Genomic DNA, 24,346 nt, shown 5'->3' on the forward strand with positions numbered 1-24,346 from the left:
AAGAGCTGTAGGGCCCCGCATCCAGAGCTATCCGCTAAAGAAACGGTACGTGACAGCGGGACGAGATGGCCGAGTCTTGCCCGCTCATATAAGATGCGTCCAATCACAGACAATACATGATACTAACAAAGAGAGAACGCCGGCTTACTTGACTTCCAGCTCTGATTCTGAAGCAACTTCTGGATTACAGACTTCTGCTTTGCCTGGCGAACTACCGCGTAAAGAGTCCCAACATCCCAGACAGTTCATCACCCTCTCTAGGGCAATAGATGACGGCCAGTCCGGGGCAAAAGAACACCAAAAACATACAACACCGAGGATTCCCAGGTCGTCACCGACCCTAGTACTAATTCGGCTCTCTGCTGCTTATATATGGGAGAGCGGACGGGATCCCTAGTATTCAGCAGGATATGGTCGTATGTGACAAAGGTAGGAGTTGTGGCAGTCTATATCGGACATGCTCAGCTGTCCCTTTGGCCAGCCCCTACGATGATGCCGACATCAGCACCCATGGACACAAGTTCATGTCCTAGAACACCTTGGCTAATTAGCAAACGGGAAATGAAGCTATGCCCAGTGCCAAGAACCCCCCGAGTCCATGCGGAGCCAACTGAGGTGGGTGTGGACTCAACATGTACAGCTTCAAGAGTCTGTGCAAGTGTGTTACGAGGTGGGATGCCTTACGTACTTTGGCACGCCCCCACCGGTCTGTAGCGACCAGGCGTACATGGCAGCCGGCACGAGTTGATTGATGTTGAGAAATATGATGTGATTTCGTTCAATATAAGGCGTTGCATCTAGAGCCGAACCATACAACGCTACGCTGCGGCAGTGTTCTGTTACAGCCTGCGCTGAGAGGGCTTCTGTCTCACCAACGTCTACTAGCTTACATCAGCTGGTTGCCCGATTGGCAGGGACCCCCAGAAGACGGTGGCTGTGCCCGGATATCGATGGAGTTGAGGCACAGTCGCATCGACGAGAGCTGAGATTCTAGGCTGGCCCGGCTGGGTAAGGGGAGTGAGTGGCCAGAAGGGCATCGTATGGACGTGCCACGATGGCAGTGTGGGCGGAAAGGGTCCACCGTAACAAGAGCAGTTCCACATTGGGAATCCCGAATCAGCACCACGGCTTCTGATTGGGTCTAGGCCAGTGCTGCAGAGGAACAGCGGTATTTCAACCGGCGGCAATCTGAAATCAGCCCGTGGCAGTCTGGTTTTGGTTTGAAAACTGCCCATTCCGTCTGATGTTGGTTTTGGGCAAGAGGGAAGGGTGCCGGAAAGCGTCAGGCCCGTCGGTTCGGGGACCGGGAAGCAGCAGCCTGGCAGGCTAATCGGGTGACATCTAAAGAGTTCCTGGGCTTCCTACTCAATATCAATACATCCTTTTATTGGCGTGGCGTCAGTCTTTCTTCTGGTGCGTTGCTTTTTCTCGAGCGACCGGATGGCAGACAGGGGCACTTCTGGGGTAGGGTGCGAGGTTCAAGGCGCGAGGTTGAGGCTCAGCGAACTGCGCCGGCTACGCTTGAAGCAAGGACTCCTCGGAGATCGTCTGCTCTTGATCGTCCTGCTGAGAGTCACCCGCAACGATGCCAACGGATGATCACTGCCAGCGCGTTTCCAGTTGATTTGTTACCAAGTTTGCCGGATGGGCATACGTATGTAAACGTTGGCATATCAAGACGTAGCACTTGGCACTAAATGGCAGCTGAACAGAGACCGTGGACCGTGGGTACACCGCCAGAAACCTTGGGGCTGGCTTGGCAGTGTGGCGGCGTCCAGGGACGAGCCCAAAGTCTTTCTGGGCGTGTGTCGCAGTGTTGGCATCATCGGAGTCAATACCGTCAAGAATAGAGTTCGACATGCGACATCCAGTTTCTCTTGTTTCTCTTGTTTCTCTTGTTTCTCTTGTTTCTCTTGTTTCCTTTCTCGGCGGGCCTTTACGTAAGGTACTTACTTGTTCACTGCTGGCCGGCGGAGTCGTGCTGTAGGAATTCGAGCGCCAAGCGGTTCCGACAGACAAAGAAATGACTGCGACCGTGATGACTCGCTGGAATGGGGCGGAAATGACCAGTTTACGTACGTGAGCAAACAGGCAAATGGGAGATGCTTGGCAGCGATCTGAGCAGACCTGAGATGCACAAATAGTCGGTTACCCAAGTACGCCGTACGCGGGAGCATCCAGTGTTGGCCCGCGACCCCGAGTGTTGCGTTGCGTTTGCGTTGCCTTCTCGCCCCAGGGCCAACCAGGCCGGATGCGAATTGCGCCAAGCGGGTTGGCAAGGTCTAGGCGGCGATACCAAGCGGCGTCGGCGTCAGGCGTGCTGGCGTGTTGGGCGTAGTTTGGAATTGGCAAACGGACGGCGGGGGGATGGGGAAGGAGAGGGAATCCAGCATGGATGGCCTGTTTGTTTGCCTGTCCCCCCAGGTCCAAGGTCCAAGGTCCAAAGCCCCCCAAGCCCCCCAAGCCCTCCAAGGGCCCCCCAAAGAAACCAAGGCCCGGCTTCGTTTGAGGCGGCTTGGGGGGTGAGTTATTGTTAGACCTCACTGCCCTGCTGGGCTAGCCTGCTAAGTCCTTGGCTGTTGGAGTTGGGGTAGCAATGACAAGTAGCCATTGTTGTCGGCAATGAAGCTAAAGTCAGGATATGCAAGCAGGTATAGCGAGATGCACGCAGTACCACCACGGCGGTTTTCTCTTCTCTCTCTGTCTTTTCGTCTTGGCGGGCAGAGCTGAGACGGTTCCTAAAGAAAGAGGAAGCGAAAAAAAAAAAAAAAAAAAAAAAAGAGGATCACACAAAACGCGAGCAGACGAGGTGCTCGCCTGCCGAGACTTTTGGTGAGCAAGCGAATGCTTGGCCGTGGTCTTGGCTACTTGGCTCTGGACGCCTATGACTGAGGGCGAAGGACTGCCAATTCTTCCCAAAGTCCTCGACTTCTCTTGGGTTCAATTTCTCCTCGAACGCACTCGTATGTTGCTCGGCGCGCAAGACTGTCCATTTAACCCCGTCCGTCGTCCCGCTCCTCCTCTTTCTCTGCTGCCTTTCCGGACTTTCATCCCCAGATGCTGTTCTTTGCCGTGCGACTTGCACCTCGGGCGCCGAAGCGACCGCACCCTGCCACCACCACCACTGCCACCAGAGACGGAAATAGAGACAGCAGCGTTGCCAGGCCCGGCCGCGAGACATGGGCTGGCAATCCCCTCTCCGCACCATGACCCGACGGAGCAGAGACGTGAAGGAGTTCACGCAGGTCGAAGACTTTGACCGCGATGTCCAGGCCGAGAGGGACGAAGAGGCCGGCTCTGCCACTCCAGGCGCAGGTGCGGGTGCGGGTGCAGCTACAGTGGAGACGCCAGCGCCCACTGCCGCCAATCGCCCCAAACCGCCCCCAACCTCCGACATGCCGACCGCTGAAGAAGAACAAGGTCGCCCTCGTTACTATCAATCGCCATCCTCGCCCTACAGCCCGCGACAGCTCCTCACGAACCCCTCCTACGACGACAGCAGCAACCGCCACATCATCCTCCGCAATGACGACCCCGCCGACCGGCTCCCCACGCCCGCGGCCGCGCCCGCAACACCCACGCCCACGCCCCACGACCAGCAGCGCCTGCCGCCCTTCAGCCAGCGCTGGCACACCGTCAAGCGCGTCCTGACGCTGCTCTCCATGGTCTGGTCCGTCGTGATCCTGGTGCTGTCGTGCCTGTTCGCCGTCCACGGCGGCCTGGCCGACGGCGTGGGGCTCTGGTCGCTGCCCATCACCATCACGACCCTGCTCTGGAACAGCACCGAGCTCATCGTCTACTGCGTGCGCCGCTCGACCTCGTCCACCTTCGCGCCCGTGCGCCGCGGCATGCACCCGGGCGCGCACGTCGGCGGCCACCTATGCTTTTGGCTCACCTGCGCCCTGGCCGTCTACCTCAGTTCGTCCGTCTACAGCGACGTCATGGACACGCGCCGCGACTGCAACGCCGTGGCGGCGGCGGTCGCGGCGGCCGACGGCGTCACCATCGACGCGGCCGGCTTTGACGACCTGCTAAGGGGCCACTGCAACAGCAACTACCACTTCGCCTCCAACCTCGGCCTCTACCGCGAGGGCTTCTACGTGCCCAGCCTGCAGGCCCTGCTGGCCATGTTCGTGCTGGCGACGGTGACGCACTTTGCGCTTTTTGTGCGGGCGTGCGTCGAGGTCGACCAGCGGAACCAGCTGCGGTTTGACGATGACCGGGCCTGCCATAGCAACAACCGCCACAACAATACCCTCGCCGACGCTTTCCCGACGCGAGAGCAGTACCGGAGCGCCAGGACCCGCCGGCCGAGCGCCACGACGGCGGGCTCCTACTACGAAGAATGGCGGACGACGAGGAAGAATAAGAATCATAGTACGAGGCGGACGCCGGCGCGCGGTGCCCCGGAAATGACACAACACCAGCAACAATACGTGTGACGATATGGCTATATCGCGGATGGGAATTCTTTTTATGAGACATGTTTACTACTGAGATACTCAATCAATATGATGATACCCAATTACTTGCTATTGCTCGTCCCCCTGTTGCTGTTTGGCCCAAGGCGTGACGGTGTGACGGTACTGCTGCAGGGAACTTACCTACTTCCAGCGACTGGAGTCGGGATATCCAGTCATGGTCCCAGTCTCGTTACACGTATGTACGCTTTAATTAGTGCTTCGCTTTCGTATCTTTCAGTTCGTCATTGTTAGTGCTACGATATTTCGGTTCCCAAGGTGGGAGGTATGGGCGTTGTTCCGTAGCATGCAGATGGCAAGGAATGTTTCGAACGTGGTCATTAAATTTACTTCGTCGCAGCTAATATACAGGTGGTATCATAAGTTATCTCGTGTCATCAGATTCATCAGTATCTTCCTCAACTCCAACGCTCAGGACATGCGGTAGGCAGCTTCCTTGGAGAAGTAGCGCGAGATGTCGTTGTCGTTGCCGCAGTGGTCGCACCGGTGCAGCACCTTGGCGCCGGTGTGGCCGGGGCCGTGGTGGCCGTCGCCCATGCCGGTGACCTTGTTGGCGAGGCCGCCGCCGCCGGAGCCCATGTGGGAGCCGGCCATGCCGGCCTCGTTGGGGACGCCGCGGGCGGTATCCTGGGGAACGCCGCCGTGGGTGTTGCCGGTCATACCGTGGCTACCAGTCACACCGTGGTTGCCAGCGCCAGTCATCATTCCCGACTCGGGCGCGCCGGCAGCGTACTCGTCAGCAGCCATGCCGCCGCCGGCCATGTGAGGCGCCATGCCGCGAGCCATGCCGTCGCTGTTCTCGCGGTGGCCGTGGTGGCTGTGGTGGCCGGTGTCGTGGCCGTAGGTGGTGCGGCTGGTGGTGTTGTGGGGGTCCAGCATGCTGGTGTGGCCGCCGGAGCCGGAGGTGGTGTGGCCCATGCCAGCGCCGTGGGGCGCGCTGCTGCCGGTGGGGTCGAGCATGCTGCCGGAGTTGGTGTTGTGGTGGCCGTGGGCGCCAGGGACACTGCCAGTGGTGTTACCCATAGGGCCAGTGGCGTTGTGACCACCCATCAGGGGCTCATTGACGCCGCGGGAAGTAGAGTCGATGCCCGAGTTGGGGTGGCCAGCAGCCATGCCGGAATTGACACCAGTGGGGTTCATGTGGGTGGTGCCCATCAGAGAAGGCTCGTTGGCGCCGCCGCCGTGGGCAGGCGCGCTGTTGTGCCATCGGTCCGCGGTGTCCATGCCCGAAGCAGCACCCGGGGTGTTGTAGGCGTGCATGTCGTCCTTGTGGTGGCGGTTGGCCAGCTCGGAAGCGGCGACACCGCCGGCGGCACCGGCGAGACCCTGCTTGCCGCGGCCGCTGCTGTTGGTGGGGGCGTCGTACTCGTCGACCTTGTGGTCACGGGTGAGGTTGTTGCCGCCGTCGGCCGGGCGGTGGGTCATGTTGGAGCCAGCCAGGCCGGGTCCGCCGGTGCTAGTTCCGGTGCGGACGTTGGACTGGTTGCCGGTGGTAGGGGTGCCGGGGTTGATGCGATCGTCGTATGTGACGTGAGTACCCGTGGCGCCAGTCATCATGCCGGGGGTGTTGTGGGTGTTGCCGGTTGCCCCGTGGTTGGAACCGGTCATACCAGTGTTCGCGCCCGTCATGCCGGTGTTAGCATCAGTCATGCCTGTTCCGTGGGGACCAGTCATGCCAGTGCCGTGAGGAGCGCCCATCATTCCCGCCTCGGCACCAGCCACGGCGGCATTGCCGTGGTTTCCGGTCATGCCGGTGCTGTGGTTGTTGCCAGTCGTGCCGTGGTTAGAGCCGGTCATGCCAGTAGTGCCGTGAGTGCCCTGGTGGCCAGATGTGAGACCGTCGTGGTGCGAGCGGCCGTGAGTTCCACCCGTTGCTGTGGTGTTGGTCATGCCATGTGTGTTGGTGACATCGCCATGCTGGCTCGGGCCACCCTCATGTCGGCGCTCCTTGCCGCCGAATGTGTAGTCGGGGGAGTGCTTGCCGCCATGGGGCTCTGTCCGGGGCTCACCGGCAGTGGGCACGGAGGTGGTGTTGTGGGTGTGCGCTGTGCGAGGGACGTCGTCGGCGGGGAAGGCGCCGGGAGCGATCTTGTTGTGGCTGGTGGTGGCGGGGGACTGCTGAGTGGTCTCCTTGTCGCCGTGCATGGCTTCCTTGATCTTAGTGCCGAGACCCATATTGAATGATTTGGTTTGGCTATGAAGTTATGTGGGTTGTGGTAGTATGTAAATTGAGTATGGGCTTCCAAAGGTTGTAGTAGTTGAGTGCGGTTGCTGTTTGTTGTTGGGGTATAATGTTAATGATGGTTGTGTTAAGGTGTCTCCAAGAACTGCGAGGGAGTAAAGGTATATATAATCAGCATCTAATCAATCCTCCGACATCCTAACCAAGGCCAGGCCGCGAACCGAATGGCTAACAGCCGTTCGCCGGCTTGCAGAGCCTGTTCCTCCGCAGCCTCAGTGACATCAGGCCGCGCCCTGAAACAGGGCAGACAGAGCAGATAGACGGGAAGGACTGCCGAAGGGGCTGGATCGTCACCAGCGAGCTACGTAATGGGTCTTGGAGAGGAACGTCACACCCCCAAAGGTCTGGACCAAATCCGAGAATGCCATGCCTGCAATGGCGCTTGTAAGTTTGCGATGGAAGCTGGCAGGGCTGGCAGGGCTGGCAGGGCTGGCCGTTCGAGAATAGCGTCACGAGGCGTGTAGGATGCCCTACATAGACTGTGGGTTGGCGGGCGCGTCATGGGCTGCGGCGGGGTGGATGGTTGATGTCAGAACCCACTTTGCGCTACCAACCCCGGAATCCAGAACCAGGGCAGAGTCGCAGCAGAACCATTTGTTCATCGCGGAGGTAGGTCCTTCTCAGATCGTTTGGTGGCTGTGCTCTCTTGTTTCCCTTGTCCCCCCTAACTTTGCGTCCGCCGACTTGCCGGTACCCGACAGTCCCAGCAATTCTCAGCCGCCTCCTGACGGTTTCCTGTTTCTTGGCGCTCTATTGCGTCAGGTCCTGCCGATGATGAAATTTCCGATACCCAGATCCCCTGTTTGGTGTGGCGCAACCACGGTCGCATGAGGCTTTACTTTTCTTGTCCCCTCGCAAGTCAGTGGCATGTAATCAGTCCTGTAGCATGTGCTGGTGTCGTCACTTGAGTCAAGCAATATGCATGTTGAGCTGGAGTTGTGGCCAGACACGGCACTGATGCAGCTAGAGCGACTTCTTGATACCACCTGCAGCCCGCGCAGCCGCGAGTCAAACCCGTCAACCCCCTCACTCTCTCACGAATAGATACTGCGGTAAGTCCCTGCTTCTCCAACGTCAGCGGACATAGCTCAGTTGGGAGAGCGCCAGACTGAAGAAAAACTTCATCAGCCTATCTGGAGGTCGTGTGGTAAGCAACCCATTGCTTACAATGTGTATCAAGAGCCTGTTAGCTAACAAGACTCTAGTTCGATCCACACTGGCCGCAGTTTAATACCTTCTCTTTTTGTCTTTTTTTCTTCTGCTCCTTAGGGTAGTCGTTTTGATTTACCTTTAGTCCATGGTTCAAATCCCCGACATGTCGCATGCTATCTTTCAACCTCACCACAGATGCACAGCTACACCTTTGAAGTTCCAACTCCCCGGACTACACCCAATGGAATCAGAGAGAGAGAAAAGAAAATGTAGGGTGCTAACCAGCAGGAGACTATCGTGTGTCATTTTCAACTGGATGCGACCGTAGAAACGTTGGTAGTTCCAACGAGGGGCGTTCAAGAAAAGCCTTCTATTCGTCAATCGCATGCCCCTTTTCCAATCCGACAACACGCAAACTAGCATCAACGAGGCTCGTTGCTTCTGGGTATTCGATCCGCCAGACTCGGCAAAGCTACATTGTCTCGGATCCGCATGTTCAAGAACTTGTTCATCATGTCAAGCACTTGTTTTCGCAGACCAAGCTGCTACTGGCGTTGCCAATTGGAGGCTGGCCCCTGATTGCTTCTCATATGATTAGAACCCGCCCGAACGTCTGGTCGTTGCGGATCGACGCGTACAGGTGGTCGTCCCGCACGTGCAACACGGCCGCGCGAAGGTCGAGATGGTCTGCGTCTTGGTAAGGAACAAACAGCCGTCTCGGTCGGACGCGCGCGGGTACTCGAGCGCCCTGGCGCGACTTGAACGGGGCCCGGCCGCGACATCCGGAAGTACTCTTGCTGCCGGCTCGCTCGAGCTTTGGTCCAGGGGCAACTCGAGGGTCGTGATGGAGGACGTGTAACTGCGAGATCGGGAAGTCTGGGGTCCGCATCATCGCGTCCCTCCAAAGGCTTCTACTTACTATCCGGCCATGGCGAGGAAGCTCCTGCCGTCCGGCCCGCCGTAGAGGCTGCGATGCACATCGCCGCCATCGGTGCGGGCCTGCCCCAGCAACTCGAAAGACCCGGTGCCGCTGATGCGGGATGCCGTGACCTGGGTGCAGTAGATGCCGTAGCCTGGGAACCCCTGGTTCTCGTCCAGGATGTGGACGTGCTTGGAGGCCGGGTCGTAGGTCAGCCACCTGGGCATTTGGGCGCCGCCCGGCACCGACTGTCCCATCTTCAGCGTCCCGCGCCTGAGCCGTCGGACGTGTAGGTCATAACCTAAAGGGCTACCGGGGTTATGTGGGAGAGGACCGATTTCTGCGTCGAGGCCAGGAGCCCCACGAGTCCGGCCAGGGCCAGGTAAGTCAGACGCTTCATCATGATCACGATGGTGGGGCCGGCTTCGTGTGATGGAAGCCCAACCCCGGAGAATGGCGAGAAGAACCGGCGACAACATGCACTGCATACTTAAGAGGGGAGTACCGATGCCGACGACATTCATTGGCGCGGTCCAAGGGTCAGTTGCCGACATCGTGGGATTACCACTTACGGGTGATTGCTACAGATTGCTGGATGCATTGCGCGCAAACGGGCCAAGCTCTCGGGCCCAAGATTGGCGCAGAGGCTCAAACGCAACGGCAGATGTTGAACATGGGAGACTGTCGTCGATCAACGGACAGTACTAAATCAAGACTGCCAAACCGTGCCTTGCAGGGCTCCCTCCGTCTGCCCAATTGGGATCTCGGAGCATCCTCCCGTCGAGAGTGGAAACCGGGCGGGTCTAAGGGTTGCCAGGCAGGCTGTCTTTTGTCCAGTTGTTTTTAGCCTAATGGCCGAATTGTAGGAATCCCTCTTGCCCATGGCTTCCCTTTTCCGTTTCAAATTAGGGCAGATGACGTGTTGCGCCGAGTCCATGGCCATGGCCCCCCTGCACGTGTTTGTTCGGAACCCCGTCCACTCCAGACTTCTCTCCAGACTTGATATCAACACACGGTTCTGGCATTCCGTGATGGGCTTCAGTTCTCTTCTCAATTGCACGATTATGGCACGAGGGTCATGAACTGGTATATTGGCCATGGCCTGTACGAGTGTCAAGTGACGTTAAGTCAATCCATGAGCGGCCATTCCCAACTACTACGTACCCCAGATCAGGTTCCCCAGGGCATATGCGTAAGTATGTAGTCCTCAATGACACCATCGGCACGTGCCGGATATCTGGGGAAAAGTACGATGCATGCAGCGGTGGAATGATCTCCCTGATGCTGCCGAGTGGCAGTTCGGCTTCCCATGCCGTCTCGACAGCCCGCCCGGCCAGCCTGTCCCCGTCCAACAGCTGATGTTGGGCCGATTCGTAAAGTGCGCGGCTCCTGTTGGCGAAGAAGAAGACGCGAGATATCACTCCAGAGGTACGCCAGTCACGGGCTCCGGTTTAGATGAGGTAGGTCACACCCGTGGCGCCCTTTTTGGCCGCAACCTCGATCGGCATACTCACTGCAAGCCAAGACAGCCCTGCTTCTCTTGGCGGCTGATTAGGACGCGCGCTTCCCACTGGGTTGGGCCCTGGTGAACCAAGGAAATCCCCGGATGGACTGATCGAGATCCCACGAATGGCAGTTCCTGATACGTGGGGGCCGCCTTTTTTTCCTTCGTCGAGGATATAAGACGCGTGTCTACCGGTGCTGATTTCGATGCTCTCAGAGATCAAGGCACACTTACGTACCACACACCGACTCGAATTTCACTAACTCGAGATGCACAAGACTCTCTACCTTGGGCTGCTGGCCCCCTTGTCCGGGGTGCCGCCCTGGACAAGCGCTCCTCGCTCGACGAATGCCTACACACCGCCGAGGTCCCGACCAACGCAAGGAACTCGACCAGCTGGGCCCAGGACACCCTACCCTTCAACGACCGGCTGCACTACACGCCCGTGGCCATCGCCGTCCCCACCACAGTGAGCCAGATCCAGGCCGCCGTGTCGTGCGCCGCCCAGGTCGGCATTAAGGCGACACCCAAAGGCGGCGGCCACAGCTACGCGTCCAGCGGCCTCGGCGGCGAAGACGGGCACCTCGTCATCGAGCTGGACCGCATGCACAACGTCACCCTGAACACCGAGACCAACATCGCGACGGTCCAGCCCGGGGCGAGGCTGGGCCACGTCGCTACGGAGCTGTTCAAGCAGGGGAAGCGGGCCTTTTCGCACGGCACCTGTCCAGGGTAAGCTTCTCCTCATCAACATTGACTAGCTCTGCCTAACCATACCCAGCGTCGGCGTCAGCGGCCACTCGCTCCACGGCGGCTTCGGCATGAGCTCGCACAAGTACGGCCTGGCCACGGACTGGATGGTGGGCGCCACCGTCGTGCTCGCCAACGCGAGCGTGGTCCACGCCTCGCCCACGGAGAACCCGGACCTCTTCTGGGCGCTGCGGGGCGCCGGCTCCAACTTCGGCGTCGTGGCGTCGTACGAGTTCGACACCTTCCCCGTCCCCGAGGAGGTGACGTACTTCAGCATGCCGTTCCGGTGGAACCTGACGACGGGGTCCGCCAACCTGGCCAAAGTCGAGGCGTACGCCCGGGACCTCATGCCGGCCGACCTCAACATGCGCCTGTTCTCTTCGGGCTTCTCGTCGCAGCTCGAGGGCCTGTTCTACGGCAACGTCGCGGGTCTCCAGGCGGCCCTGGCGCCGCTGCTCAATACGACGACGCCACCCCTAAAGATCATGCAGGCGGTGAACACGACGTGGATGGAGGCGTTTGCCCACTACGCCAATGCGCCGACGGATCCGACACATCCTTACTCTCAGGTAAATTCCCCTCCCCCCGATGAAGGCCCCTTTTTGACACTGGCCGACAAGCCCCATTTCTGACCGACTTCCATCACAGCAAGAGACCTTTTACAGCAAGAGCCTCGAACTCAAAGACCTGAGCGGCGACGTGGGCAAGAGTTTTACCAATTACTGGTTCAACTCGACCTCGAAGAACACGCGGTCCTGGTGGTTCCAGCTCGACATCCACGGCGGCAAGCACTCGGCCGTGACCAACGGGGACCACGCCCTGTCGTCGTACGCGCACCGCGACAAGCTGTTCCTGGTGCAGCTGTACGACCGCACCTACTTTGGCGCGTACCCCAAAGACGGGTTCCCCTTCCTGGACAAGTGGGTGGACGCGACGACGGCGTCCCTAGACAAGAAGGACTGGGGCATGTACATCAACTACGCCGACTCGAGCCTGGACCGCGAGACGGCGCAGCGGGTGTATTACGGCGCGAACCTGCCGCGGCTGCGGTCGCTCAAGGCCAAGTACGATCCGCGGGAGCTCTTTTACTACCCGACCTCGATCGCGCCGGCCGCGGCCGAGCTGTAGATGGGATGCGGTGAGACAGGGAGAGCAGCAGATTGTGAATTTCGAAGAGTCAGAAGTAGAGCAATTGATTCCCTTTACTTACCTCGCAATCGTATCCCAAAACTGGGGCGGGACGGCGGCGTAGGGCGCGAGGCGCGGCCTGCCGTCTTCGCGTGTTCCCTCCGGGTAGAAAGTGGACGATTCGATCAATGATCTCGAGGGAAGTCTGAGCCTCAGCAAGCACAGAGTATGTCTCTGGGAGAAGGCAGGCAACATTTGGTTGACTAAACACTGCAGGGGCGGCGGGAGTGGGGTTTATGACAACACGGGGAAGCCAACCACCATGATTTCTCACGCGAGGAAGAGGGAGAGAGGCAGAGCCGACTGACCACTCGGCAGAGGCTCAGGCCATCAACCAGGAATCTGACCAAGGTGATTAGCTGATTGCTTAGTTAGCATTAATAATACTGGACAGCCCGTACGTAGCAACTCGACCGGGCCGGGACCGATAGACACGATTGTGAGTCGATATGCGTACTTTCAAGTGCCGTCATGCGGGTCGGCCAGAGATGGAGACTCCCCGCGAACTTGGCCTGGCCAAGGCGCCGAGGACAATGCGCGGTCGGCTTATGAGTGCCGCGAACGGCATGCATCGTCCGGGGCCATGTCACCTCGGCCGCTGTCACTGCAACTCAAACCGGTCACACCCCCAACGGCGTCCTGGTTCGGCTCCATTGCGCGGCGTCAACAACACACGACTCTCTTGGTCAGAATGGCTACATCGGCTGCCCGTTCGTCTGATGCTGGAGTTCGGTTCTCTAGTCAAGCAACCTGCTTGCGTGCCTTGGCCCGCACCGAATGCAACACATCATGGCTTATCTCCATTGGGGCCACTCCGAGCTTCATGCCCTATCTCCCAAAGGAAGCGTGGTAGCATTGACCGCCAACCCTAGGGGTGTAACACTGCCGCTAGGCTAGGCATAAGCACCGCGGATGCAAGGTTGACACCGGGGACCAGGGCCACTATGGGACCGGAAGCCGCCCCGACTCATGGTAGGTAAGTATATACTCAGAAGAGATGCCGCCGAAGCGATCACGCAATGGGTATAAAGGGCATCCCGTTTCCTTCGTCTACCCCAACTACTGCATTCCCTCCTCATCCAACACCCAACCACATCAACAGCAAACAAACAGCCCCTTCCTTCACACCTTTCCATCATGAAGATGCAATTCGCCTTCGCCGCCGCCCTCGTGGCCGTTGTCGCCGCTGCCCCGGCCACCACCCGTGAATTTTCCACAAACAGTTGAAGTTTCTCCACGTACTTACATACCTCCCCTAGCTGCCAACCCCATGGCCGTCGAGGCCCGCCAGTGCGTCGCCGAGGGCGGCCACTGCACCGCCCACAGCCAGTGCTGCTCCGAGAACTGCCGCTTCGGCAACTTGCCCAACCAGTCCACCTGCCGGCCCCCTCTGGGCAGCCCCAACGGCAAGCTCTAGAGGTCCAGTCTGGGATGTGGAGATATGATGACGAAAGGAGGATGTGACACTTAACTTTGGGTAGGGGATGTTGGATTCACAGGCAGCCAATGCAGCTCTAGCATAGGTTTCTGGTCAATGATAACGAGTCCATGCTTGGAGTTGCTCAGTCAGTGCCGTGGCAATCCCGTGAATACGACTTGCCTGATGTCGAAGGATGAACGAGACAAGACATCTGCGACAGTCATCTCGCTGCCTAATACCCAATGTAGCGCCAGCCCAGGTCCATCTGCTGCTGCGTCACGCCGCTCTTCATGGCCCTGCGCTGCTGCTCCGGAGCCCCGCCCAGGAGCTTGTTCAAGTTGCGGACGTGCCAGCGGTAAGCCGTGATGGTGACGAAGAAGACCACCACGCAAGCCAACACTACACGTTGGGATACAGTCGTCAGTAGGTGTCTTTTATGAAGAGTGAAAAATTCTTACAGCACCCAAACGCGGCGTAGTAGTGTGGCGGCGCGTACCACAGATAGCTCGCCCACAGGTTGCTGAGTCCGCCGAGCGAGTTGATCATGGCCGTCCCGGCAGACCGTTTCGGGTAGGGGCGGGCCATGTGCAGGTTGAGGGTCTTGTACATCATGATCTGGGGAAGCGCTGGGTGGGCACTCTTGTGAGTCTACACCCACCTGCGCAAGGAGGAGTAAGACGAAAAGGGGCTAGACTTACTGACGGCTGTCGGCATCAACATCATGGCGAAGTAGCGGGCCCCGGTATCCAGCGTCGCCAACGAGATGACGTAGGCGACGACGCCGATGCCCAGCGAGCCCACAATCATGGAGTATATGGCGTTGTATCGCTATGCGTGGAAGTCAGCACGGGATGTCTTGCATGGTGTGGTGTGAAGAGTACTTGCGTCGCTAGTCCAGGAAGCACCGACAAATACAAGAGCGGCGAGGAGATAGGGAGGTGCCGTAAGCAAGAGCGTTTGGTTCTTGCCGTAACCGAGCGTTTGCACAATGGACCTACGTGCCGGTCTCAGCTATGAACATGGTTTAATGCTTAGTCCAGGGGCAACTCACGGGAAGAAGTTGACGCTCGAGCCGATGGCCTGCGTCATAAACATGCACCACACCAGCGCCCAGATCTTGGGGTCCTTCATGGCGAGGAAGCAGCCCTGTCTCGTGGTCGTGTCCTCGTGGGCCTCGCCGGCACCGGCCTCCTTCTCGAGCCGCCAGACGGCGTAGTCGCGCTCGACGGAGCTCAACAGGCGGGCGTTGTGGGGGTACTCGGGCATGATCAAGGCGAACAGGATGCCGCAGCCGACAGTCACCACGCCCTCCCTTGGGAAGAAGCGAGTCAGCTTTCTCGTGGAGCACAAGTCAAGAAATAACGAACTCACACGATGAACAGCCACCGCCACCCCGTGATGCCGTGCCGGCCGTCCAGCGTGAGGCACGCGGCGGCCACGAACCCCCAAAAGCACTGCCGACCATCTGGGCAATAAACAGCCCGGCCAGGCGCTTCCCGAGCTCGCTCTTGGTGTACCAGGCGCTAAGGAAGTAGATGACGCCGGGGAAGAAGACGGCCTCGGTGACGCCGAGGAAGACGCGCACGGCCAGCAGGGAGCGGTAGGACTGGACGGCGGCGGTGGCGGCGCTGACGCAGCCCCAGATGCAGGCGGCGCTGCAGATGTCTGCTTGTCGCATTAGACTATCTAAAGTCGCACGAGGCAGCATGCCAGGGACCAGGCTTACATAGACCGGGACGGGAAACCTTGGTGATGATGAGGTTCGAGGGAATCTGGAACGGAATGTAGCCGACTGGTTTCAGATCGTTAGCTTTCAGGTCGACATTGTATCATTTTGGGTCGGTCTTATTCACACTTACCGAATAGGATGGAGATGGCCGTAGCAAAATCGTGCTCGCTCATGTTGAGATCCTTGGTGATGCCGTAGACCTTCGAGGCAGCCAACGCGGATCTGTCGACGTCTGCAGTAAAAGGTCAGCGAGCTATGCCAGGCGCATCCAGTCCACAGACCATCGGGGCAAGAAAAGACCTACAGTTGAGGATGTAGAGGACAGTCATGATAGGCCTTCACCATCAACGGGTCAGTTGTTGCAAGTACAGCAAAATGCAGCTAGAGGGACTTACAGGATGACGAAATCGACCTTCCGGACCATCTTCTTCTCCAGCTTCTTCAGGTCGTCTTCGGCCATGCCGCGCAGGCTCTCAGGAGTGGCGACTGTGTAGACACCGACTGACTTCGATCCGGCCTCATCGACATGCTTAGTGTCTGGCTTGGAGACGTCGTCGTCAGCTGGAATGCTGGCTCTGCCCTGCATGGTTGGTATAGAGAAGCGTTGAAAGTCGAGAAGTTGCAGGTGGATTGGTGCTTAGAGGAGTCCACACAGTAAGCGTGATGTATACAATATATCAAAGGTCCCTGTGTGAAGATGCTCATTAGGGAATACGAGCGAGGGCTACTGTTCAGTCAGCATGTCGGACTACTGCCCGAACCCCTTTTCCGCCAAGACAGGGAAGAACCCCCACGATAGCCCTGCTTTACCCCAGGTTTCCCTACCCCGCAAAGACTATCGTTCGATGATATGCATCCTGGACCACATATTTCAGGCCGGCAGCTTCCATCGGGAGGGGTAGCTGCATTATGTGGCCATTCCGTGTCATCATAATCGATGCTACCTGTTGAGATACCGAGCTCCCGAAACAGTAAACCCTGTGCTCTAGGTTCGTTATATCGTAGCATCTTTGGACATATAGCAAACCTACGTCTTATGCTGCAACAACGAAAGCAACTAGACCAAAAAGAAGAAGAGAGACGAAGAAGAAGAAGCTAGTGTTACCATCGATAGGCCCGCAGACGCAGTGTATTTACATTCACGCTCGTTGTATGAAACTATCTAGCCCCTCGGGCAACCCCTCATTCCGTCGCTGCCTGACTCCGCTTCTGTTCCGTCTCCTGCAGCGGCTGCACCGTCCCCATGATCCACGCGTGCTTCTCCGGGTCTGCATACACGGGATACGGCCGGCGGCAGTGGCAGCCCTCGAGCGGGTAGCCGAGCAGCTTGGCCACGACCCATTTCGTGCCGTTGATGCCGCCCTTGCCGAACCCCCACTCCATCTTGGCGAGCCGCAGCTGCGCCGCCTCGGCCTCCTTGACCTGGCCAGCCCGAAACAGGTCGAAGATTTCGAGGCAGACGCGGGGGTACAGGTTCGCGACGCCCGTGATGGTCCCCACGCCGCCCACGCTCATGGCCGGGACCAGCCAGTCGCTCTGCCCCGCCAGCACCGCGAACTGGTCCGGCTCAAACTCGGCCGCGACCCGCGCCACCTTCGCGATGCCGCCGCACGTCAGCTTGACGCCGACGATGTTGGCGTGCCGGCCAAGGCGGCTCAGCATCTCGGAGTTGACATCCAGCCCCGCGGCGACGCCCGGGAAGTTGTAGATGACGACGGGGACGGGGCTGCTGTCGGCCAGCTCCTCGAAGAAGGAGACGATGGCGTCCGAGTCCAAGGCGAAGTGGAAGTAGCTCGGCACCAGGACGAGGCCGAAGTCGGCGCCGGCTTTGTGCGCGAGCACGGTCTCGGCGATGACGTCGCGGGTGCAGCCGCCGCCGCAGCCCATGGTGATGGGCAGGTCAGGGCGGCCGAGTCGGACGGCTATCTCGCGAGTGGTGCGGACGAGCTTCGACTTCTCTTCGGGTGTGAGTGTAATGGCCTCGCCATTGGTACCGGCAAGGACGACTTCACGTCGGCAGGTTAGTCTTCTACTCGTAGCTCTGACTGTGGGGTTTGAGACTCACTGCCGTGCAGGCCAGAGCTCGCTAAGAACTCCAGGTGTTTCGTTTGAACGTCCCAATCGATCTCCTGCGTCCTGTCATTGCGGAACCATGTGAGGCTTGGCACGTGGACGCCCGGCGGGAAGGGTCTCGGCGCCGAAGGGGTTGATGAAGAAACCATGATGACTGATGAGTGGTGCTGGCTTGAGGATGATTAGACAAACAAGGAACCGCAACATGAACGAACATCATCATGGTTCAAATACGTCGCAAGGCAGACCACCGACCCCGGATCAAAATATGGGCTCAATGGGTCCTTGTGGAGAGACCTGGGGTAGTGGTCATGCCATCCAGACGTCGCGACCATGTGTCAAAACGGGGCGGATCACAGCCGTATTCCCGAACCGATCTGCCGTTGCACAGGTTCAAGACCGAATGACAATATTCGAGGGCCTGGAACTCTGCGCTCTCGGGTGTCTACAGATACATAGAAACACATACACATATGGAGGCTCACTAGAGCAGTTAACTATCCAAGCGTGAGTGAGGTGCAACGCAATTCAAGGGACACACGCCCGAGATGCATCGTGCCAAGAAGTCCAGCGTCGGTTGGGGGTCCTTTCTCCAACTCCCCCACAGCATCATTGCCGATGTGCGGGGCAAGTCCGAACGTGTCGGGCGAGTCTCCGATGGCCAACATAAAGTAGGAGACATCGCAAGCGGCATGTGATGAGCACTTGCTTGAGTGGTGGCTCACTTCTGACACAGGCCAGGCATCTCGAGTGGTCATCATGTCTTCGCAACAAACATCAAGTACTGCGACAGGTACGAAGCCCGTCGTCCTGCACCTCGGGGATCCCATCAAGTACAACACCGACATATACCAACAATTGAGCAGCAGGTTCACCATAATACACCCGTCCGTCGAAGAGAGGAAAAGAGACGCCTTCTTGCAAAACCTCGGCGACAGGAAGTGGGGAGACTTCGCCGCGGTGTTCCGACCCTGGTGGGCGACCGGCGGGGAGATGGGCCGCCTGGACCGGGAGCTTGTGTCGCTCCTCCCAAGATCCCTAAGAGTGTGGGCGTCGGCTGGGGCGGGCTACGATTGGGCCGACGTCGACGTCCTGGCTGAGCACGGCATCCTGTACTGCAACGGCGCGCTGGCGTCTTCCGAGGCCGTCGCCGACACGGCCCTCTACCACATCATCTCCGTCTTCCGCAACATGCAGTGGAGCAACATGGCCGGGCGGTCGAATGACCCGAAGGCTTGGACGGACGCCCACATCAACGCGCAGTTCACGGCGCAGAACCCGCAGGAGCATGTACTCGGCATCGTGGGCCTCGGAAACATCGGGTACCGCATCGCCGTCAAGGCGTTCCAGGGGTTTGACATGCGCATCACGTACCACGACCCGATCCCCAAGAGCGCCGAGCAGGAGGCTGCCATCAAGGCGACCCGGTGCGCCAGTATGGACGAGCTTCTCTCTGGCGCGGACTGCGTCGTGCTCGCAGCGCCAGGAGGCAGCGGCAAGCTCATGAACAGAGAGCGCATCGCGCAGATGAAGACGGGTGCTCGTCTGGTGAATATCGCCCGAGGCAGCCTGGTGGACGAGGAGGCGGTCGTAGAGGCCCTGGAAACCGGTCAGTTGTCTGCCGTTGGACTTGACGTCTTCGAGAACGAGCCCCGCCCTCACCCCAGACTGGCCGGCTTCCGAAACGCGACGCTCACTTGCCACACGGCGGGCGGCGCGCTGGAAACCGCCATCGGCTTCGAAGGCTTGTCCATGAAGAACGTGCTGGCGGTGCTGTCAGGACGGCCACCCTTGACTCCGGTCAATCAGCACTTGATGAAGAAGTCTAGACAGGGCGGGCCACAACTCTGAGAGTCGTGCGAGACTGTTGAAATTCCCCTAATACGGCGCGACCAGAGCTGCTGATTAGTCTCGAGTCCACCGGGCTTGAAAACCAAAACCTATGTGAAGTCATACAGTACTAGACTTCTGGAGTAGATATCAAGCCCATTGCTGTCGTGCCAAAAAGAAAAACAAAAGTGAAATCAACTCCGATGCGGGGAATCGAACCCCGGGCTACACGGATCTTTTTGAGAGCGTGTAATGTTAGCCACTACACCACATCGGATGATGTTACGTAATCAGTTAAGAGATTCGAGCTCTATAGTGGTATATATACACACCAGACTACTCCAAGAACAGCGCGAGTATCGTTTTGAGAGCTACAGTAAACGTGAAAGCGCTTCTCACAGCTCGTCATCCTGAGAACTGTGGGTGACTTTGACACTGTTTCGGCAACGAGCCGTCAACACTCGGGAGTCATGCAGGCTGAGGTCGAGGAGGTTCCAGCCAAGTCAAGTAGCCAGAAGAGAGACTTTGACGCCTGCAGTAGTAGCTCTTCATTTCCATTATTAGAACTAGACGCGGCAGTAATCTTATCGCTATCAGCCGCGAGCTGCCCGCCAAAAGTCGGGATGTGGGTGGGGCGTCTTCCCTGCTATTGAATTCTTAGGTGTCCTCTACCATTCAATCCGGCCGGTTGGTCGGTTCGTTGGCATCTTCAATTGCCGTCTCTGAATCAATCCGCATTGCGTTCGTTCTTCGATGACCTTCTCTCTCTCTCTCTCTCTCTCTCTCCCTCCTCTTTGCTCTCCAAGGCACCAACAACTTGCTGCTTTTCTGGATTTGTGAACTCCTGAGCAGCGGCGCCAGTGTCACCACTTCGCCAAATCATCAAACAGCGACACCAGCCCTACATCTCCACCTCCAGGCACTCTGTTAAACCCACCTCGGAAGACCCAAGTCCTGCATTTCTACAACCGAAGAAACAAAAGTAACACACGCGAAAAACAACCCCCCCGACAAGATGGCCGCGACCGAAGAGTACTTCGACCTCCTCCCGCTGGACCTGGACCCCCAGACCAAGGCCGTCCAGGCCCCCGCCAACGCCTCCAAGGCCCTGCACGCCGAGCTGGCCGCGCTCAACAGCCTGCACCGCAGCATCCTGACGCTCGAGAACACGCCCCAGATCCCGCCGCCGCCGATTCCCGTGAACCCCAAGCGCAGCGCCAACATCACCAAGCTCAAAGACAGCGGCAACGACCTGTACCGCAAGGGCAAGCACGCCGAGGCCGTCAAGATGTACCTCTTGGGCATCGAGATGGCCCTGAAGCGCCCGCTCTGGGAGCCCCAGGGCCTCGTGCGCGAAGAAGTGGCGCAGCTCTTCGCCAACCGGGCCCAGGCGCACATGGCCCTGCAGAACTGGGCCGAGGGCGCCGTCGACGCCGAGGCGTCCGTCGAGGCCAAGCGCGCCGGCAACGCCAAGGCCTGGTGGCGGCGCGGCAAGTGCCTGCTCGAGATGGGCCGGCTCGACGAGGCCCGCGACTGGGTCGGCCACGGGCTCGAGATGGAAGGCGAAGAGGCCGAGCTGCTCGCGCTGCAGCACGAGGTCCTCGCCCGGCTCGACAAGAAGAACCGGCACGAGGAGGCCAAGGCCCTCAGCGAGAAGGCTTGAGGGAAAAGAGGCACCGTATTCGGAAAGTAAATCACAAAGACGAAGGAGGAAGAAGAAGAAGAAGAAGAAGAGGGAAGCCGAGATGGGAGAATTGCGGTGGCCGAAACAAGGAATCGGGCTTGGATTTCGTGCTCTGCATACACAAATACCGGCGCAGTCCTGGACTCGTCCACCCAGCATCATTTCTCTTCCGCGGCGAAAGATAGAAAGAGAAGGACCACCCCGGCCCCCTTTGGTCTAACGGGGCACGTGTTGAATTATAGGAAAAGGGGTTTTTACGGCTGCTGCTGCTGAAAGCAAGCTCCTGGCGTTCCGGATTCGCACTGGATATCATATTTCGCAGCCCCTGATGCATTCATTGAATTGAGAAACTCTTGCCTTACACATGCACATACTTTTGATGATTTGGTCCCATGTGTACTGCCATGTGCTTGATGTACTTCCAAGGAGAGCCCAGCCACCTTATTGCCGCCACAAGACATAATCCAGGTGGCTACGCTCTCCCGGTTGAGCATCACCCACATCAACAGCAATGTACTTACTGGACTAACTCGTCGTCTTCCCGTGGGGCAGCCCATGCCGCACCCGCCGGCCCCGTTCTCGAAGCCCGGTCCACCAAGCTCCCCCGTTTGTTTCTCTCCGACCTGGACCGAGATGCAGGTTTATACGGGCGAAAATGGACAAGTCCCGCACGGCACGATCAAGCTAAGCTAATATGGATCGTCTACAGGGCTACGGCAATAGCATCGAATTCGGTTCCAAACATCACTACGGGGCGGCCAATAAGCGTTTCCCCAAACACATCACAGCAGTCATGATTGAGGAACCCATGCAAAGTCAATGTAAATGCCGGAGATTTGTATTTAGAGTACAGGCTGTATCTTTCTCGCTGCGGGTCGTGCGTGGCAGTGGCAGCGACTCTGCTACATTGAAGCCATCGGCCATCCTGCTATTGGCCGACCCCATCATTACTCGTCCGTCTACCGAGACCCGTTGTCGCTCCGCCCCCGTTAGTGCTATTATTGTGACCCTGTGCTGTTTGTCGCAAGGCTGGCTCGGCGCATGTGGACTCCAGCATGGGGGCGATGGGCCGACCCGATGTCTTGGCCGTGGTCCAGCTTCTCGAGCCTGACCAGTTTCATCACGTCCCCAGCCTGAAAGAGACACACGGGACCATGAACCTCGTCAGGGCATCGCCAGCGGGATCGTGGTAGAACGAAACAGCTGGAAAACAATCGTCGAGCCGCCCAGGTGTCGCCGTCGTCTTCATTTCCTCCCCTCTCTTCCTCGTTGTCGCGTCTCTCCAACTCTCTCACGCGCCATGCCATGTCATGCTAGGTATCAAACGCCGTTGTGGGACTAAGAAAAAAAAAGCAAAAAGCCAACTTAAGAGAGGAAGAGAAAAAAACAAAAACAGCTAATGCAAGGTTCCCCTCCCAAACGTTCGTGCAGCTCTCATCCTGCGCATGCGCACACGGCTATGGTGATTTGCAGACAGGAACAGAGAGCATCACTCCATACACCCCCGGGCCAAGATCATGTTATCTTCTTGAGGGCGAGGGCGAGGCCGGCAATCGTTGCTGCTGGCGCAGCCCTATTCGTTGTTCTCATATACACACACGCCAACTAGTGGTATGGGCGTGCCCACCCACTTTTCGATATATATGTCGATCTCTCATCATCCACTTGTTCTTCGTCTTCCACGTCTAGGCCTTGGTCTCGACCTGGCCGGCCGTCTTCTCGTTCATGACGCCGGCGGACTTGGTGGGACGGCGGGGGCGCATGACGGCGTCCTGGCTGGACATGCGGCGGTCGAGGGCGCGCTCGAGCTTGGCGCCGAGAGCGAGCTTGGACATGTTGGCCGTCTTCTCCTCCGAGAGCTCGACGCGCTGCTGCGAGAGGGCCTTGTTCTCCATGCGGTCGAGGCCGGTGCCGATCTCCTGGATCTCGGCCTGGGCGCTGTCCGTCGTCTGCATCGTGGCGGCGACCGAGGGGGCCTGCATGCTGTACTGGCTGAAGCGGACCGAGGTGCGGGGCGTCGAGCTGGGCTGTTTTTTTTGCGACATCGAGGCGAGAGGACGTTAGTCGTGCGGCTCTTCAGACGTTTCTTTGCCAAGGTTGTTGATAGCAGGAATGCCAAGAAGGGTGTGTAACGCAATAGGTATAGGTTGGTTATAGGAATGGTAGGTGAGAAAGGCAAAACATGGCCTGATCGGGGCTGGGGAGAGAAATGTACTTGACGTCGAGAGAGAGGGAGAGATAGAGAGAGAGAGGCTCAGAGGCAGGGGGATGGGCTGGGAGGGGACGGGGGAAGGAAGCTAAGCAAGTGTGCTATTGAGTCAGAATCCATAACATACCGACGGCGCCATGATGGGGCGAGAGGACTCGAGAGAGGCAGGCATTTTGGGATGGGATGGAGGCGGCTTGTGTGTGGTGTGTGGGTATTGTGCGTGAAGTAGCAGTACTGGGCAAGATGCTTGCTTGCAATGCTTGCAGTATGCTGTCACAAAGGTGGGAATCGAGGATAATAAGGTTGCTGTTGTCTTAAAGCGGGCACGAGTAATTGACGTTGCAGTAGCGCCGGGTCGCGTCGCTTGCCTGGCGGTTCGGTTCGGTGTTGCTGTTGCTGGGCAGAGGGAAAAGAGAGAGTTGGAAGGGCGAGGCGAGGCGGAGCGGAAGGGCGATGATGACTGAAGTCCTGGGCTGGTGTGGTTGGTGACTGGGTGACTGGTGACGGGTGACACGCCAAACGCAAGAGCCGATGGGCGAGCGGGACAGCGGCAAGGCTCGAGAGATCAGGATCAGGGCAGCAGGGTCTGGAGGGTGCGTCCGAGAGCGTGCTCTCTGGTGTCCAGAAAATTCCCTGCTGGAGACTGCTGGAGACTGCTGGAGCGCTGGTAGCGTCGGGTTGATGTGGGTTTGGGTCGTGAGGTCTGTGCCAGCTCCCTTCAATTATCAGGGAATGGGTTTTTGTTGTTTGGATCGCGTTTCTCTGGGCCAGACGTATGTTGGTTCCCGCTCTTTCTCAGTGGCTCCCTGGATCAGGATCAGGTACGGACAGTATAGGTAGGGACTTTGCAGTAGATTTCCGACAAATCGCGGAGACCAAAGGGAAACGCAACGTGCGTCGTAGTATGCAAGCAGGAATCCAACCGGACAAGTCAGCTGGGCGAAGGGGATGTGGTAGGGAAAGGAAGAAGACGGGATCAAATGGCACGAACGGGCAGGTTAGGTAGGTCTACAGACAGACTACGGTACTACCGGTAGTAGGTTGGACGATCCCTATTGGCAAGCAGGGATTGGTGATACATAGGGACGACTGGCAGGAATCACCAGTGACTGCAGGAGTCACCACCCACCGCTGACCTAGGGAATTGCGAGGGAACAGCAGTGCA

General features: G+C 58.4%; 11 protein-coding genes across 11 annotated transcripts; 6 read left to right on the forward strand and 5 right to left on the reverse strand.

The window, feature by feature from the left end:
• Positions 1–3,206: 3,206 nt before the first annotated feature.
• PG986_003844 (uncharacterized protein) lies at positions 3,207–4,442 on the forward strand (the record flags this gene model as incomplete). The annotated part of the gene is made up of 1 exon (XM_066840066.1): positions 3,207–4,442. One exon carries the CDS (start codon positions 3,207–3,209, stop codon positions 4,440–4,442), a length of 1,236 nt encoding a protein of 411 aa, XP_066702693.1.
• A 450-nt stretch (positions 4,443–4,892) lies between these two features.
• On the reverse strand, positions 4,893–6,656 carry PG986_003845 (uncharacterized protein; the record flags this gene model as incomplete). Its single annotated transcript, XM_066840067.1, has 1 exon — positions 4,893–6,656. One exon carries the CDS (start codon positions 6,654–6,656, stop codon positions 4,893–4,895), a length of 1,764 nt encoding a protein of 587 aa, XP_066702694.1.
• A 1,813-nt stretch (positions 6,657–8,469) lies between these two features.
• PG986_003846 (isomerase YbhE) lies at positions 8,470–9,051 on the reverse strand (the record flags this gene model as incomplete). The annotated part of the gene is made up of 2 exons (XM_066840068.1): positions 8,470–8,734; positions 8,795–9,051. The coding sequence occupies 2 exons, from the start codon at positions 9,049–9,051 to the stop codon at positions 8,470–8,472; spliced, it is 522 nt and encodes a 173-aa protein (XP_066702695.1).
• Positions 9,052–10,050: 999 nt separating this feature from the next.
• On the forward strand, positions 10,051–12,176 carry PG986_003847 (chitooligosaccharide oxidase; the record flags this gene model as incomplete). The annotated part of the gene is made up of 4 exons (XM_066840069.1): positions 10,051–10,222; positions 10,577–11,030; positions 11,080–11,617; positions 11,697–12,176. 4 exons carry the CDS (start codon positions 10,051–10,053, stop codon positions 12,174–12,176), a joined length of 1,644 nt encoding a protein of 547 aa, XP_066702696.1.
• Positions 12,177–13,373: 1,197 nt separating this feature from the next.
• PG986_003848 (uncharacterized protein) lies at positions 13,374–13,653 on the forward strand (the record flags this gene model as incomplete). The annotated part of the gene is made up of 2 exons (XM_066840070.1): positions 13,374–13,440; positions 13,496–13,653. The coding sequence occupies 2 exons, from the start codon at positions 13,374–13,376 to the stop codon at positions 13,651–13,653; spliced, it is 225 nt and encodes a 74-aa protein (XP_066702697.1).
• Positions 13,654–13,888: 235 nt separating this feature from the next.
• On the reverse strand, positions 13,889–15,971 carry PG986_003849 (MFS general substrate transporter; the record flags this gene model as incomplete). Its single annotated transcript, XM_066840071.1, has 10 exons — positions 13,889–14,055; positions 14,115–14,282; positions 14,355–14,484; positions 14,566–14,650; positions 14,708–14,968; positions 15,024–15,321; positions 15,383–15,448; positions 15,516–15,617; positions 15,690–15,721; positions 15,781–15,971. 10 exons carry the CDS (start codon positions 15,969–15,971, stop codon positions 13,889–13,891), a joined length of 1,500 nt encoding a protein of 499 aa, XP_066702698.1.
• Positions 15,972–16,567: 596 nt separating this feature from the next.
• On the reverse strand, positions 16,568–17,607 carry PG986_003850 (4-hydroxy-2-oxoglutarate aldolase; the record flags this gene model as incomplete). The annotated part of the gene is made up of 2 exons (XM_066840072.1): positions 16,568–17,391; positions 17,451–17,607. The coding sequence occupies 2 exons, from the start codon at positions 17,605–17,607 to the stop codon at positions 16,568–16,570; spliced, it is 981 nt and encodes a 326-aa protein (XP_066702699.1).
• Positions 17,608–18,217: 610 nt separating this feature from the next.
• On the forward strand, positions 18,218–19,309 carry PG986_003851 (uncharacterized protein; the record flags this gene model as incomplete). The annotated part of the gene is made up of 1 exon (XM_066840073.1): positions 18,218–19,309. One exon carries the CDS (start codon positions 18,218–18,220, stop codon positions 19,307–19,309), a length of 1,092 nt encoding a protein of 363 aa, XP_066702700.1.
• Positions 19,310–20,303: 994 nt separating this feature from the next.
• On the forward strand, positions 20,304–20,951 carry PG986_003852 (uncharacterized protein; the record flags this gene model as incomplete). Its single annotated transcript, XM_066840074.1, has 1 exon — positions 20,304–20,951. One exon carries the CDS (start codon positions 20,304–20,306, stop codon positions 20,949–20,951), a length of 648 nt encoding a protein of 215 aa, XP_066702701.1.
• A 1,706-nt stretch (positions 20,952–22,657) lies between these two features.
• PG986_003853 (uncharacterized protein) lies at positions 22,658–23,017 on the reverse strand (the record flags this gene model as incomplete). The annotated part of the gene is made up of 1 exon (XM_066840075.1): positions 22,658–23,017. One exon carries the CDS (start codon positions 23,015–23,017, stop codon positions 22,658–22,660), a length of 360 nt encoding a protein of 119 aa, XP_066702702.1.
• A 301-nt stretch (positions 23,018–23,318) lies between these two features.
• Positions 23,319–23,645, forward strand: PG986_003854 (uncharacterized protein; the record flags this gene model as incomplete). Its single annotated transcript, XM_066840076.1, has 2 exons — positions 23,319–23,384; positions 23,448–23,645. 2 exons carry the CDS (start codon positions 23,319–23,321, stop codon positions 23,643–23,645), a joined length of 264 nt encoding a protein of 87 aa, XP_066702703.1.
• Between the last annotated feature and the right edge of the window lie 701 nt (positions 23,646–24,346).

This window comes from Apiospora aurea (assembly GCF_038362705.1).
Source record: "Apiospora aurea strain CBS 24483 chromosome Unknown utg000003l_segment0_segment0, whole genome shotgun sequence".
NCBI classification, from domain to species: domain Eukaryota; kingdom Fungi; phylum Ascomycota; class Sordariomycetes; order Amphisphaeriales; family Apiosporaceae; genus Apiospora; species Apiospora aurea.